This window comes from Mizuhopecten yessoensis, unplaced genomic scaffold (assembly GCF_002113885.1).
Source record: "Mizuhopecten yessoensis strain PY_sf001 unplaced genomic scaffold, ASM211388v2 hete_36194526, whole genome shotgun sequence".
Classification (NCBI taxonomy): Eukaryota; Metazoa; Mollusca; class Bivalvia; order Pectinida; family Pectinidae; genus Mizuhopecten; species Mizuhopecten yessoensis.
In genome coordinates, this window is record NW_018485815.1 from 5474 (window position 1) to 21402 (window position 15929).

General features: G+C 36.4%; 1 protein-coding gene across 1 annotated transcript; it reads left to right on the top strand.

Moving 5' to 3' along the window:
- Positions 1-377: 377 nt before the first annotated feature.
- On the top strand, positions 378-15498 carry LOC110444958 (protein FAM124A-like; the record flags this gene model as incomplete). Its single annotated transcript, XM_021489317.1, has 3 exons — positions 378-418; positions 7126-7175; positions 9998-15498. Coding segments are annotated over 3 exons (1200 nt in total), but the record flags the coding sequence as incomplete, so codon positions are not given.
- Positions 15499-15929: the final 431 nt, after the last annotated feature.

Here is a 15929-nt window from a genome sequence, read left to right on the forward strand (position 1 = left end):
GACAAAATATTTTGTTTTCCAACTCAGTAAAATATATAAAAGACAACTACGTGGAACCACAATGCAATTAGCATACGGATTATTAATATATGTTACTATATGATATAAATATTTGTATCCTGTTACCCCACCCGTTTGGAGCCCTTAGACAGCCGTTATTAAATGTTATGAGCACAACGACATTGCTTTGTCAATAGTATAATCAGAAACGAAAACAATTGGGGCGGGAGAAAATCGGACGTAGACTGTGGGCCCAGTCAACGCTTTACTTGGGCGGTGGTTTGTTCTGTAGTTATTACAAGAACCCAATACATCTAGAATCGTGGCCGCCATGTTAGAAAATACAGGCCTGAGAATTGTCAACAGTGTAAACAACACATATATCCTCTAAACGGAAGGGTGCGGGCTATCGTAGCGGGTAAGTAGCCGTTATAAGCTTATATCTAATATTGGAAAATTGGTAAAATCTAAATATAAATACTTGAGGTTTTTATTTACAAAGGTGTGGGCACACCACTTCTAATCAGTTATACAAAGTTGGAACATGTCGTTGAATCCTTTTAACACTAAATCTAGACCACGATATGGTGACCTTTTTAGACGAGAAAAAGGATCTCAATTTTCAAAGGCAGTGCTAGCTTAACCTTCCACTTGAGATAGCAATGCTTTTTACTACAGACGGTGTCTAGTACCGCTTTGTTGACATTGTATCTGGTTATGGGTTCGAGTGCATCCACATTGACCGTGTTTACGTCAGTGCGTTTGTAGCAGGATTAAGTTTCTTTGTTGTGTAAAGAAACCTATTTCCAACGACAATCCTAAATAAGGCACAAATCTCGTGTAAATACACTTCTACGCCGATATCACCTGGCAAATTCATAAATTAAGTGTTAATAACGGTATCGAGAGACTTAGTTTTAAATATCGGGAGTGTATTATTGATCAAAGTGTCTCGAGTTGTTGGCTAATTTGTGGTTTATACCAGGTCTAGATAGATAAACCGTGGCGAGATGACAGGAGGACCTTTAATAACATGCTGCTTGTTTTTGAGGCTGTTTTCGATTTGTAGAATTGAATGTATATTTCACATACAAAAAGGAAAACACTGAACAGGTTGATGCGGTACTATATTATATTCCCGATAGAGACCACATGACATTTTATGTACATTTTGTGTACTACTTTGAGATTTTCTGAAAATCGTTCATCACAAATATTTCAGTCAATAAGTGACAAAAGTACTTGAAATTGAAAAGCAATACTGTTCCTTATTTACCCGTCTGTCTATTCGTCTTTCCGTTGTGTTTGAGATTATTTGTTTAGACATTGGCATTTCTATTGCACTAATGAGAAGAAATCTTTCAAATGATCGGCTTATCCTCAACTCTGATCTGATCCTGAATCCGTCTTGAACATCTCAAAATGTTCTCGAATTATACAAAATGTATTTTTCTCATCTTATACTACCATTAAGGACTTTTATTTCGGTAAAAATGTTGTTTCATGGCCCTAAACATTGATATTGACCTCTACTTCGTTTCTGTCAGTGTTTCTTTCTAAGAGTCACATAACCACTTTTTCATATCAGCAAAAGTCCATGATTTCAATCTTGTGTAGCTTACTAAATAAACCACTCCATTGATCTCGAAACGTTGCCAAAGTCCCAAATACTTCAACTGTGATTTGCTGCGTATCAGAGTACGGTTGTGCCTCATATGTAACAGTTCGTGGATACCCTGCTCAGAAGTTCATTATCGTGCTCCAATTTACACAGTAGTAATGATGGCCATCTTTATCGAGTCGCTAATCCTTATTTCCATTAAATCGACTATCGAACATACCCAGTTATCCCCTTTGGGAACGACGAAGCCATAACTCATGAGCTTATGGATGTACTGATTTCTATTCATGAAGATTTGCGTTGCCGTGACAACAAAACATTTCTCCCCGACAAAGTTGGTCTTTGTCTGTTGTTAGCTTGGTATTGTCATAGACTTATGTATTAGATAATGATGGAAGATATTGATGTCACTGGAAAGAGAAATCCTATATAGCTTAGAATAATATGAGACCCACGACATCATACCATTCGGAACCTTTCTAATACTAGCACGCAAGGTGTATTGACTGGTCAGGAACAGGTTCCCGCCACACGCTTGTGGCACGTGCATTGCGTCTGCAATTTTATGAGTTCTTTATGTGCTGTTTCTACACGGCTTCAGGGTCGTTAACAGGTTATTGTTGCAGACGTAATTTCTACAATGTGATTGAAAGCACCAATAATTATTTACAGCAAATTCCCAGTAAATTAAATCGGTGTGTGATAGGTTTTGATCGATTAATGGCCTGGATTTCGCATGTGGTCGTGCCTTCTTTCACGATATATAAATTGATTTCGACAACGTTAGCATATACTCAAAAAGTATCAAACACGGTTTTGGCGAAAATGAATTATACACAAAATACATGTAGCTCTTTCTGGCGTGTTTAATTTTCAATTCGGGGGAAAATCGTTGATTAATTTGCGTTACTCTTGGTGTTTTGGAAGGACACTACTTTTTCAAGCATTTTGTTCGTGTTTCAGTCAATGCTAAAACATACAAATCTATCAGCAGAGCAACCCACAGTTTCATTTTTTACCCCGGACACTACCAAACAAACAACCGTACCTTTGATAGCAATTTATAAACCATCACAAAATCATTTGATAAATTATATTTTCATCGTCTCCGTGATAAAACTTTCCCTTGGCCTTTTGTTCCTCTTGACCACCGATAACTTGCCAACAGCTGAAAACTGACTCATAGCGTTGTTAGCTTGGCATTAAAATTGATAAGGTTTAATATCGTTTATAAAGAAGTTGGCAAGAATTTTACATAGGATTTTCACTGAATGCATTATGAGGTTAATCCAGATGTACTAGATATGAATTTCTATTGAAAATATGGTAGAAGATAAATAATTTTGACAATTGAGTATAGAGTGTAGAAGTTGACAATGCTGTGACGTCGAGGACAGCTGGTCTATATGTGGTCAGTACACAACATATGATCCTCTCCAAGGACTCCGGACTCGGGGACAGATACCATCAGTCTACAGACGGGGACAATACCCTGCCCAATCCAATAAAGTCATCATACGAAATTTATGAAATGATGGCGATTTTATCGACGTTAAGGATGCTTTTATGGTATCCTCAGCGGGCCGGATTGAATGGCCTCCCTTTGTCGCGAGGGCCTAAAGTGATTGGGGGGTTCATAAATAATACAGAAATCAGCAGGATGAGAGATGAAAAATGAAACTAACGTGCAGTGTTGATGGGGAATGATTTATACAAAGGCCGTAAAGGCGACGTATATTGTGAGTTACAGTACAAAGCCTTTGTCGGGCTTGCAGTTACCTCTACACCCTAAACATATGACATTGCTCATTGATATACGTTAAAGCTGCATGGTTTATTTGTTCGTTTATGGTTTTGTGTCCTCGCAACAACCCAGGTCATATGCAGATGGTTTCGTCTGAGGTTGGTATTACAAAAGGGCCACTTTACAGTGTAATCTCACTGAAATGCCACAGCCCGGATACGGTATAGTTTGTCAACCCGCCAAGTCACGTTGTACTGACTACGGGCTAACCTGATAGTGTTTGAGAGGCACTGCCAAAAGAAATGGCAGACGGAAGAAAATATTGTGTTCATTTCTTATTTGTGTCTGAATAGATATTTATGAGTCTTTCCTCGCGGTTTACCTCGAAAATGTATTGAAAATAATTACCAGTAATGATCTTTTCCTATCTCTGTCCATTATGACGACAAAGCATTCTTTTACCGTGGACTTTATCAGTCGAGTTATCAGTAATCCGAAAAGCTTACAGAATACCAAACAAAGTAAATATTTACATCTTCTTTTGCTCATCTAGTCCGTGATGTCCGTGCAAAGAGTGTTTAAGAAAATAAATTAGTGCGTGCATATTTAATTCTATGGACAAACTTATATCTTGTCAATTTTTCGTTAGTGTTTCAGTATTCTTGTGGATGTGCGAACACGAAGCGATATTTATAAGTAGAATTATAAGTGTGACGCACCATTCGACGACAGCCACTGGCATTACGTGATATAAAGACCAAGGAAACTTGTAAACAGAAAAATAGTTATTTTTGGTATCGGAAAGCTTTTTATATATAATCAGCCGCGCACATACAGTGGTGCTCAATCAAGTACACCTCTCGTTCCTAAGCAACGGATACAAATGGCGGACATAATGAATGTCAGTATTGAATACCAACGTCTTCGATTAATGAGTCCATGCAGTGTTATCAGTCGGAGGGAGAATGACAATATGTCGGCAGAGCGACAACCTCGTATTAAAGGACATATTAGGATTATATTTACAACGGTGGGCTATTCTCAAGCTTAATAGTTTAATGAACATCAATTATTTTCTGCGCTGTGAAGAACAGCTTTTATGATTTTCAAATGGAGTAAAGACGCCAAATTGTATGCACTTGTGATTACATAGACATTTTCCACGTTAACGTAATGCAGGGGAAACCGAGAGGAATTACGTTTAAAACATCAAAGTAAGTGATCTCCAATTAGAACAAGTTACTGCTACCTTATCAACGTCTATCTTAGCTGTTATTTGTTTAGCTTTCTGCAATCGGTTCTTTCCGGTACTTTCCGTATTGAATATTCCGATATCTTTCCGGGTGAAATTGCTGAGTCTAATTATGGAATATTAGACCGGAAGTTGCCTTTAAGATTAGCATCGGTTGATACTAACATGGTGTTAACACGAGCATATTCTAATTATGAAGTGTGTAAATAGGTAACAATGTATCTCCGGTAGTGGTGAGATGCATTCTGAACGATAGGATCTGCTTACAACACTGGAACAGTTCGTGGTCACAGTTACCACTGCTTTGTGCTAGCAGGTCAATACGAGTCACCGATCAAGGCTAGAATAGTACGTCGCAACCATTCGAGCGACATTCGATATTCATTCACCAACTGAAATCATGCTTAACGAATGTGGTCTCCCTTGTTTAAGTTTGTTACAGAACGTTAATGGCTTATCCTACTTCATTACATATCTGGTTTATCTTACTATAGCGATTCAGCCAGTTTCCATGTCATTTAATACAATGACCTGTATTTTACACTTGGATAACTCGTAATGTGATACTACTCCAGTAGCCAGAATAATTCCTTTTTTTGTTGGAAGCCATTGGTTATTATCCACAGGTCAATTTGCCTTATTGAAACAAGGATGGGTTCGGGACATTGTAGCGCAATTTTACGCAATGTAACGTGACGTCATGATGCCGTTACCGGCATCCTTTTTCAGCTATTGCTATTCGGCCACTGAGTAAAACATGGATGAAATTTACTGAAATAATATATCTGAACCAAAACCAAAAAAATGAGAAAGTCTGTAATGAAATAATAGCCTGTGAAAGGATGACTTCTTTGTTTGGCCTTATCAATTGTTTCTTTACTCATAGCTCATGAGGAAGCTCATAAATAATTCCTGTTACCTTTCTCACGGTCAAGAATATAAATAACCATCGTTAGTATTCTTTTATAGAACAAATTATACTAGAACTATAATAAAGGTAAAGGCAGTATAAGGAAGATGTTTACACTTCCGTTTAATCATATCATTATTAATAAAGTTGGGCGAAGATAATCTCTATATCGCCCCTGTCGGTGATACACTAAATCTCGATATGACCCCACACGAGTTCTAAAGGAGAACAAATAGGATTTCCAAAGGGTTCAGGGTCTTTTGTTTGCTGTCATAATGATATTGAGACATACAACGGAAGCAAGACATAACCTGACTATGATGTGGAGCTTTTGGGTTTAAAGATCAGCAATACGTGAATCTAATTTCTTTGTTAGTGTAAAGTAAAATTAAATGTTTGTATGACTTAGCAAAAGTTGTTTGGCACTTTCGCTTTCTTCGTAACGTTAGCATGTAACTTGATACACGACTGTTCATGATTTTTGCAATTCCTGAAGATATGATTTCTCTTCAGGTGTTTAGGTAAAAATGAAACAAAGATACACAAGGCAGGTTGGTACATGTTTAATGGTTTATTTTTTTTTATTTTTTTCAACAAACATAAAATTCCAATCACATATTAATGTACACACCTTGAAAAAAACATTTCAGGAAATAAAGCTGTAATACAATCATTTATTCATCAAAGTCATTGCCCATGGATATCATATTCTTACCTATGTCGTGTATACATGTGATGTATATCAAATTAAATCAATTGTATCACACCTTTTTAGCACATTTTGACAAATCCTAATCAAGCATAAAGACATGTACCTGTCTTAAAGTAATTAGGAAATTCTGTGGTCATTTTGCGGGAATTTAACTTTCCACGTATCACGAGTATACATTTAATCCGATTCATGCTAATGGAATTTTTATATCGAAATTTGATGAATCAAATGAAATCATCTGCCATTGAATTTTAACAACAGCACCGGTAACAATTGAGGTATTGTTTAAGGTAGAGGATGCACGTAATTCAGCGGAAAGACATTAATACTTTAGACGAATCAAGTTCATTGAGAAACTTTGAAATGTACACCTGCCGAAGGTTTCTCAGCATTCCGTAAACAAACACCTTCAGTGCCTGGATCGTAGGTGGGCCGTTAGGGTGCCTCCCTATGTAGGGTTCAGGGGACAGGTGTTCTGGGCTACACATGAACCACTCAGGTGTATACAGGTGTAGCGGCCACGAAACACAGGTAGCTTTGTCTAGACGATCATCACTGGAAATTCTACACGGACTCACCTCCATGTTGCGATGGTTGTAATGTTGCATATCGTGTAGTTAATAGTTCTTGGGAAAGGTGGGGGAAGGGAACCTGATCACGGCATTCAATGATGGAGTCTGGTTGGTTAAAGGAGATGGAACAGCAATTACTTTTTTGAAAGATTATCATCTCTATTAAAACAAATAATATCTTTGCATTAATCATATCCCTCCTCCTCCTCCTCATACTCTACTCATTCACATCATCATCATCATCATCATCATCATCATCATCATTATTTTACACACGTTGTAATATTTTCTTTTGTTCTTTCTGTCTTTCACAGGTCAAGACGTGGCAGTCTGTCCGCTTCTGCTTCCAACTCGTCTAATGATGGTAAGTATACTCCCTCACTAATATCAAAAACAAAACAAAAAACAAAAAAGCGACAAGACCTCGTCATATCTCTCAGTATTGCAAAATATTTGCTGAACTTCTTTACTCTGGAATATTAATGTGTTCGATTGGGCGGGTGTTGTTTGAACGATATGTCAACTTTTGTTTTAAATCGTTCAGCTGATACTTCTTATATGCTTTGGTTTTTCATGATACACAATAGCTACAAGATTTGGTGTCTTACCCCAATTCACTCAGTTTATTCTAAATCAACAGGGACTTCTATGATTCATCTTGAAATAGTTCCAAAACAAAGACATATCAACACAATTACTCATTAAACCAACCACGTTTCCAACTGGTTATTGTTTAAAGCAATAATTACATTGCATTGTTGTTGTCCGCCATGACTCAGAGTTGACCAGGCGTATTAACATGTCTACTTTATTGTTAACAAATAATGGCTAAGCATTGTATTTGGTTGTCATCTTCAAACAAAAAGTAAAAGTTCAAAATCCGCAAATGTTAATCTAGAAACGCTACTGTTTTGTTTTTGTGCCAACGCGTGACGTATGGTTAAGATAATTTTGTATCATCTGTTTCTTAAAAAGAAATGGCCACAGGCACGTTTGAATAGTTTACCAACGAAACAGAAACTTCAGACAATAAGAAAAATACCAAGATATTTAGAGTAATAGTCAAATCGACCCCACACACTCATTCTTTTTGTTGTCATTGTCTGACATTGTTTGTTTCGAGGAAGGTCAGGGGTTGTCCTTAAAAAGACAATTCCAAGTAGCAAGAGACAAATATTGTGTCATTATATTTTTTTTTGAAAAGGCATTATATATGGATTATATTACATAAGACAATGGGAACGGACCGAATGTTAACAATAAATATGGATTCCATTTATAGCGGATAATGATTGATCTCTATGAACAAACAATTGTCATTAAATGCAGTCATTTGTATGTATTGATATAAACCATCGCGTGTTTCAGAAGAAAACAATTCTAAAGGTCTAAAATTCCCTTAACATAACTGATTGAACAATCCTCAAGTAGATTCTTGGAAAAAAAACTCATTGAGTCATCATTTATTATCTTAATAATTCACAAACTCTTGTTTCAAGAACCAAGCAGGCACAGGGATCATGAAACGGACTAAGAATGCAGGAATCCAAACTTTTTGAAATAGGTTTCCATGTAGGAACATTAAGTGATTTATAATCGGTCGACGAAGACAAATTCAAACATGCTGCGATATCGTGTAGTCCATCTTAAACGTTTTGTCTATGCACGCGGAGGGTATTTTCTCTAAATGGTACATGCACTCTAATTTTACTTTACTCACCGTCCTAGCTTATCGCTGACATTAAACGTTTTTGCTTGTTTGCACATGATGCACATTAGTGTAGACTTTTCGTACATTTAATCGACCCAACCATTTTAATCAATGAACATCAACTGAAGAAAAGAATCACAATATGCCATTTAAGTGTTCATTGTAGATTAAGAAATTACCACGACATGCTGTGGCAAAGACCAACACAGTTAAATGTCAAATTGTTTGTCAAAACATTCGATTTTAAAATTATTTGAATTAACTGATAACATCTCCTTTCATTATGCTGAAATGGCTGTGATTCCATTCGTCCCTTTAAATGTGCAATGAACGAGAGACAACCCCCTCAGAATGAAAATATATGCGTAATTGATGCTTGTATTGTACATCCAATTCTTTTATGAAATGATTCTATCTTTATTACATGCCTTGATGAGAAATGGTACATGATCTAAAGATTATCCTAAAACATGTTACAACAGAATACGAAACATCTACATGAACATCCTATTCAAACTCTCAATACATGCTATGACTAGCTGAAACACACGTGTATAGGATGGTAAAATCAGCTTGGGAGCATTACACAAGGCTAAGTCTATAATCTGTATTATTTATGTACATCGTAACAATAGAATTAGGATACTGGGTCACCGAGGAAGAAAGAAATCACTTGTTCTGGGACATGCATTATATCGGGATGTGATTTGATCTGAATGAGGGTCAGGAGAGTCATTAATCACTGTTATATACCTGTAATACACCTGTAATACACCTGTAATGTACCTGGTAATTAGAGCAGTAGGTTGTACCTGGAACAACAGAATTATTATTTTTATCAGGTGTTATACTTATCGGACGAAACTTGGCGAGTGGTTTAATAGTGTTTTGCTCTCGTATTGTGCAATATGTTCGAATGATTTAATACATATTCTGACAACTGCTATTGTGTAACATTCTTCACCCGAAATTCAATACTTGAAACAACGAAGGTTTGTGTGTGCTCTCCCTGTTTTATGCTCCCGTCTAGTGCTAACTGTATAAATATTTTAATGCAAGTTCTTGTATTGTCAAAACGGAGCATACTTAACTTGCAATTGAAAATTTGATATCGATATACATTAAACGTATGTAAGGAATACTAAGATGATATAGGAAGCATTGTTAAATTGTACATGAATTCGATTAGCAATTACTGAGTGTACTTGTCGTATACCTGTAAATGTTGTCATTCATTGTGACCAGTTAGATGCAAAGTCATAATGACATTATAGCAATCTATCAAACGGCGCTGGTCTCAATGTTAATGAGCGATAGTATTGTCCGAGTAACTGTTGTAGTAATTGATTCGTCATTGTTATAGCCAACGCTCGGGAAATGAACGCGGTGTAGATTCCTAGTGTCCATTAGTAGAGCAGACGACACTCACTCGTGACATGCCATTCCAATAACCGCCATCTTTCTTGTTTTTGCAGGGAGCAGTATATCGTCAATTGGGTCTCTGCGTTCAGAAACGGAAAGCGAGAACATCAGTCTGTCTGGAAACTCGGATATAGACTCCATCATGCTCAGCGACCCCTACCGGATGACAGTTCACTTTCTTGCGGACGCGCACGAGATTTATCCAATGATGGATATGTATCAACCAGTGATTGATTGGGTTGATCCAGATTTGCATATATTTAAAATATCTGAGAGGACAGATTTTAGTGACGGCGACAACCAATCATTTTCTATGCAAACGTCTTACTTGCCAAGCGTCTCTCTGATGGTGTTTCTTCACGAGGAAGGCATGTTGGGATGCGAACGGATCCAAAACGCCAAAAAACATTTTGAGAAATCCCCGTGGAAATTTCACCATTCGGAGGAAGTTTCTCGTGGGCGGGTTAACCCTTACCCTTACAACAGTCAAGACTTTTACTACACCTCAGAGGACCTTCCGCTCTGGGCGGTGAGACAGGTACATTATGGGAAGGAACATATACGGGTGGTTGTGTTTGCAAGTGAGGACAACTGGAATGATATGGTTCAGTTTTACAAACTAATAATAGGAACAGAACCGGATCTGAACCGAAACGACTTCTGTTTATTTACAATTCATACGCATTTGAACTACGATGTGCAGTTCGCACTGAAGAAGATACAATCCGATATAAAGCCTCGCGCATTAGACTGTGTTAAGCTGCAATTCAGGGTCTCGGATGTGGGGCACATTGTGCCGTTGTTTCCAAACGTTTGTAAACCCCTGTCGGACACTAGATGGCAGACGACAGACCACGATGGAAATGTGATAGTGTTGGAGGTGACGGGGTGCAACCCGTCACCTTCGGAAAAAGCCAGTCATGTGTCTCGACACAGTTCGGACAGGTCAAACCGATCTGATCAGTCAGGCAGGCTATCACATAGGTCTGACCAATCAGACAGACTGTCACGTAGGTCCGACCAATCAGACAGTTTGTCACATAGGTCTGACCAATCAGATCGGTCGTCACATAGATCCGACCAATCGGACAGATCATCACAAAACTCGTTGAATTCAGGAAATTCTGACAGGACAGTTCAATTATCTAGTTTCTATGTATGATATATTTATGTTTATGTCAGTGTTATGTCTCTGGTATTACAAACAGGTAACGAACATAATTCAGATTCAATATTTATGACAGAGTATATATCTGCCTGTACCCAGGTTCTGGGATATGAAAATATATAGAGTCTAAGTCAAAATTTGAATGTTCAGGAAAACCTCATTTTGTTGCCAACATTTGTCCAGGAAAACTTCGTCATTATCAGGGTATTGGCGATAAATCGAGGGAGACGAAATGTGTTTAAATGGATATTTACGATAATAGTTAAAATATCGACTCGAAATATGCTGGCATATGAAACGATGAGCAATGTATCGAGGTTTTACGGTTGTAACGCTACTTATCAAAATATGAATCTACATGCATAATTGTCTCGTATTGTTTTACGGCCCATCGATAATTTAAATAATTTAAACCCAATTAATGATTCAAAGGCCTGGTGTACCTGGCTAAAGTTGACAAGGGAACAATACAATGTTTTTCTAATATCATACGAACGAACGGCAGTTTATACCGTTATTGTCTCTTTGTTAACCACGAAACATCACTGTTGTTTCATCTTCTCGCTCTCTGTGTACTTACTTTACTCATTCACCCCTGAAATTTTATGATGAACTAGTCCTACCTTTGATTTGGAAGAGTTCAGATTTGTCTTCAGGGATGAATGAGCCATTCAATCACTTTCTGTAAGAACAAATTTTGGAAATTTGCCTGATAAAACAAAATATCATACCTCTAATTAAATAGAAACCCTCGAGGTGATATTGGGTAATATGTTGTTTATCTAGTGATATTTTAAGCAACCGTTGTATAATTTAGGTACATATTCAAAATCTTCATTCCTTTTTCTCTAGATATTGACATATCAATGTAACAAAAAAAAGGATGAACTAGTTTTATATATGTATATAATGAATTGCCAAAAGCAGATCTAATCAGATAGCACTATAAAGGTTAGAGGCAAAACTCAACGTGACGTATCTCAGTTTGGCGCTGATGTACTGGAACAACCTGAAGGCCTTTTACAATAATGATCATTTATCTGTAGATGGCGAAGTCAAATAAATAAATGGATGTCGTCTTCAATTTTATCTGTTTTTGGCATCATTTTTGTGTTCAAAAGTTTAAAGGTAAAGTTGGCGCCAACCTAACCTGTCAATCAAGTTTATCATGTTTTCAAATGACGGACTTCTTAACTTTTAGTTGCTTTAAAACAAAACGAGTGAGTCAGACCGCGTAATTTATCAATAAATGAAGACGTGAAATTTAAATGATATTGTTTTTATCAGTAATCGCGGGCTTCCAGCGTTTCTGGTCTGATTGAATAGAACAAATTACACATTATAAATCACTGACTTGAAACTTAAATAAGCTTACAGTATAAACAAAAATATATCTGGTTATACCATTAACGTACATAAACAATGACAATTTAATTACTTAACAGTCTTGATCTTCCAGATATTAATCAACTAACAATGGATAGGACACAAAATTACCGAAACATGTTGTATACACTATTTCTCACGAGCCGTTAGACAGCGACAGTTCTGTCGGCTGATACAAGCTAAAGGCGCCACTTAGTACGAGAACTAACCAATGTCCCTTCCCATATCTTGTCCCAAATATCTTACATCTGATTATAGAGCCTCCAGACGCGTGTCTTTACCTTTTATCACAAAAATCACTGTGTCACTGACTTTGAAAAGGTGTGTACTCTGTGTTGATCGTGTCGATATAATATTATATCAATTTAATCCTAAGAACTGTCTCTACCACTAAAAGGAATAGTATCTTCAATGTTTTTGTAATACATATATAACGCTACAACAAATGCATCTATTAAAGGATTGTCTTTTGTCCTTTCATTTGTTCGGGCTTTTGCATCAGTACGAACAGTTGAATGATAGGTGTCTTTGTCATAGAGTTATAACTGTTTATCTTTTAGCCAGATACAAACCCTCGTGTCACACTATACAAATCGTTCGATAGCGTTTCGAGCCACCCATGTATACACTTTAAGCCAAGATGGAAAACGATAATAAATCAATGTTAAGATGTAAATTAATTCTTGATTTAGACGTCAATGACAAGATTCAAATACAAAAACGATCTTATCTTTAGGACGGAAATAGAAAAAATGAATTCCATATTGAAATTTATATCACCACAAATACATGTTATGGGTGACATCTATTTTAATTTCTATCTGCCACCATCCTCTGAAAATAGACTTCTGTTATGGTTCGTGACGCCATTCCGATATCGACCTTTATCATATCCATTAAATGTAATTTTGTGGTCCATAAATTTTCAGTTTCCAGTTGAACATGTACCGTGTAACGACCCTTGCCAAGGGAAGCCTGACCCATATTTCACTATTCCACCACTTCATCGTGTTCGGATTGGTTTTTATATTTCTTGAATGGATGAGGAGGAACAGCGTATCTAGCGACTCGTTCCAGTGACCACGGAGAGGGTCTGTCAGTCATAAAATAAAATAAAAAAAGCTTTGGACGACATTTGAGATATATTGAATTAAAATGGGATCTGGTCTAGTTACGAAGAAAATTACAATCTTTAAATATGAGTGTAATGAAATCGTGATTGAAGGAAGGTGCGCAAATACATTACCTTAATAGGACCGAATTATTTCAAAATAACCGATCCGTAATGGCGTTTTGATAGAATAAAACACATGCATGGCTATTAGTTTACGTTATTTTATTTAGTCATCACATTGACTTGAAATACGATTCCTTTCTCCGAGCTCAATAGGAAAAGTAATAAAACTATTTGGGTGAAACAGAACAGTAATTGGCTGGCAGCTGGATGCGGGGTGAGGAAATAACAAAATACAGTGGGATGTGTCTATTTCAGACAGTGAAGTGTGCCAAGCACCTGCTAGCTATAGCTAATTTACATATATGTGAAAATTCAGGTAAAAATACGCATTTAATACGACTATTTATTTTAATCAAGTAATAATACCGGTATTAAGCAATAAATTATAAAACAGTCTGTAGACAGTTGTATCTTTTAAACACACGTTCATGATTAAATACAAATAGACGTTACATCCTTCTATGGTACATAACCTTAAACATGGAAGTAAATCTCATTCGTTTTTTCATCTATTACTGTACAGCTTTAATTTTTTGTGTGGCTCTAATTTTCACTATTTCAATGGTGATTATGTTTCTGCGACAACTTTCAGTGAAATGTTTTTATCATATCCGAGAACTTTCACGAACTCATCAATTTACAATAACCAAATCAAATCGCAATATCTCGGCCTATTCCGTCAAAGCTCGGAATCAAACTTTTGATTCCGAGCCTTTCCAGAATTTGCCGAGTTATTGCATTTGCATTGAACCGCGAAAAGATGATCCGTCGAATTGCAAGTTTTATATGATGTGTAAAGTGTTAACAATTTGTAGTAATGCATTAATCTCATTTAATTTGATTAATTTATCAACATCACTTGTGTCACGTTTTCCCTATCAACCTCAGTGTGAATTAAACATGACCCGAGTAGTCTGCCCCTGATCTAGTTGGCCAGCTGTATTCGAGAGTATACACCCAGTGCAATATATCCAACCCAACGAACGGATCGACAATATGTCTGATACAACAAATAGGTAATTATATATCTAGATATATATACATATGTAACCTTTTACAGTCACCTGATTTATATTGATAAAAATATACAAAGTTTGCTGTCGAAAGCTTTTAATTCTTAAAGAGAAGCAAAGATCATATCAAATTGAACACATTTTTTAACTGGTACAAATCATTTGGGTTGGATTTCAAATCGGCAGTATCATTCAATGACGTTGGATATAGGTTTGGAATATACACTGTATCAGATAACGTTGAAACTGCAATGATTGTGAAGAACAAATCATTATTGCAATGTCTATGGCAGAGACTTCAGTCAGCAAGACTCTGCTACACATACCTCATCTGTAGTTAAACATAAACGGTAGCAATGCACTGTTCCACTTTAAATTTTATAATATGAAAGGTTCTGAAGAAAAACTACAAAACAGTTCAAAGAATTGCACCTGTAACATTTATGAAAATGTTATTTGTTGACAACTCCAGAATCCAGGTATATCGATTCCGATATCAGACTCCCTTATTTTCTTAATTGAGAAATTGCCAAAGGTGATGAGTTTGAAGATAAAAGTAGTCCAGTGTCAGTATATGAAATGTTCAAAATAATTAGTAAAATGAATCATTGAAATTTGTATATGAACTCCATTATGTCAATGGGAGAATGTGGAGATATCAGGCTATTATTTCACAGGTGGAAGATTATAAGTATTACATATTTATTTAGACTGTCACTTGTTTATTGATAAATGTATGTTTGTTTTGCATTTCGTTAGAAATGTGATTTTCAAATATTATGTACGGTGTACATGAAATAAAACACGAATATTAAGCATATAAATGTCTGTGTTGTTTTTAAAATGGACTCGAAATAGTCCGTTTAATATGAAAAATGATGCAAGCTGAGTGACAGCTGTCCAAACAGATATTTTGGTAACTATTTTTGAAGAAGAACTTCAACGCATACTTTAACACAAAGGACAGACAACGGATCTTAAAGTCGGCACGAGAGACAACAGAATACAACAGAATTCAAGGAGATACAAAATGTTGAGCCCCTAAAAAGTGGTTTCCTGCATAATGTTTATAATAATAATAATTTGAGGTTCTTATATTCCGTTTTATCACAACCTAGTTCGTAGGTTGTCTCAATGCGGTTCACAAATTATTATCCGTAGTTATAGGGCCTTTGCAACCA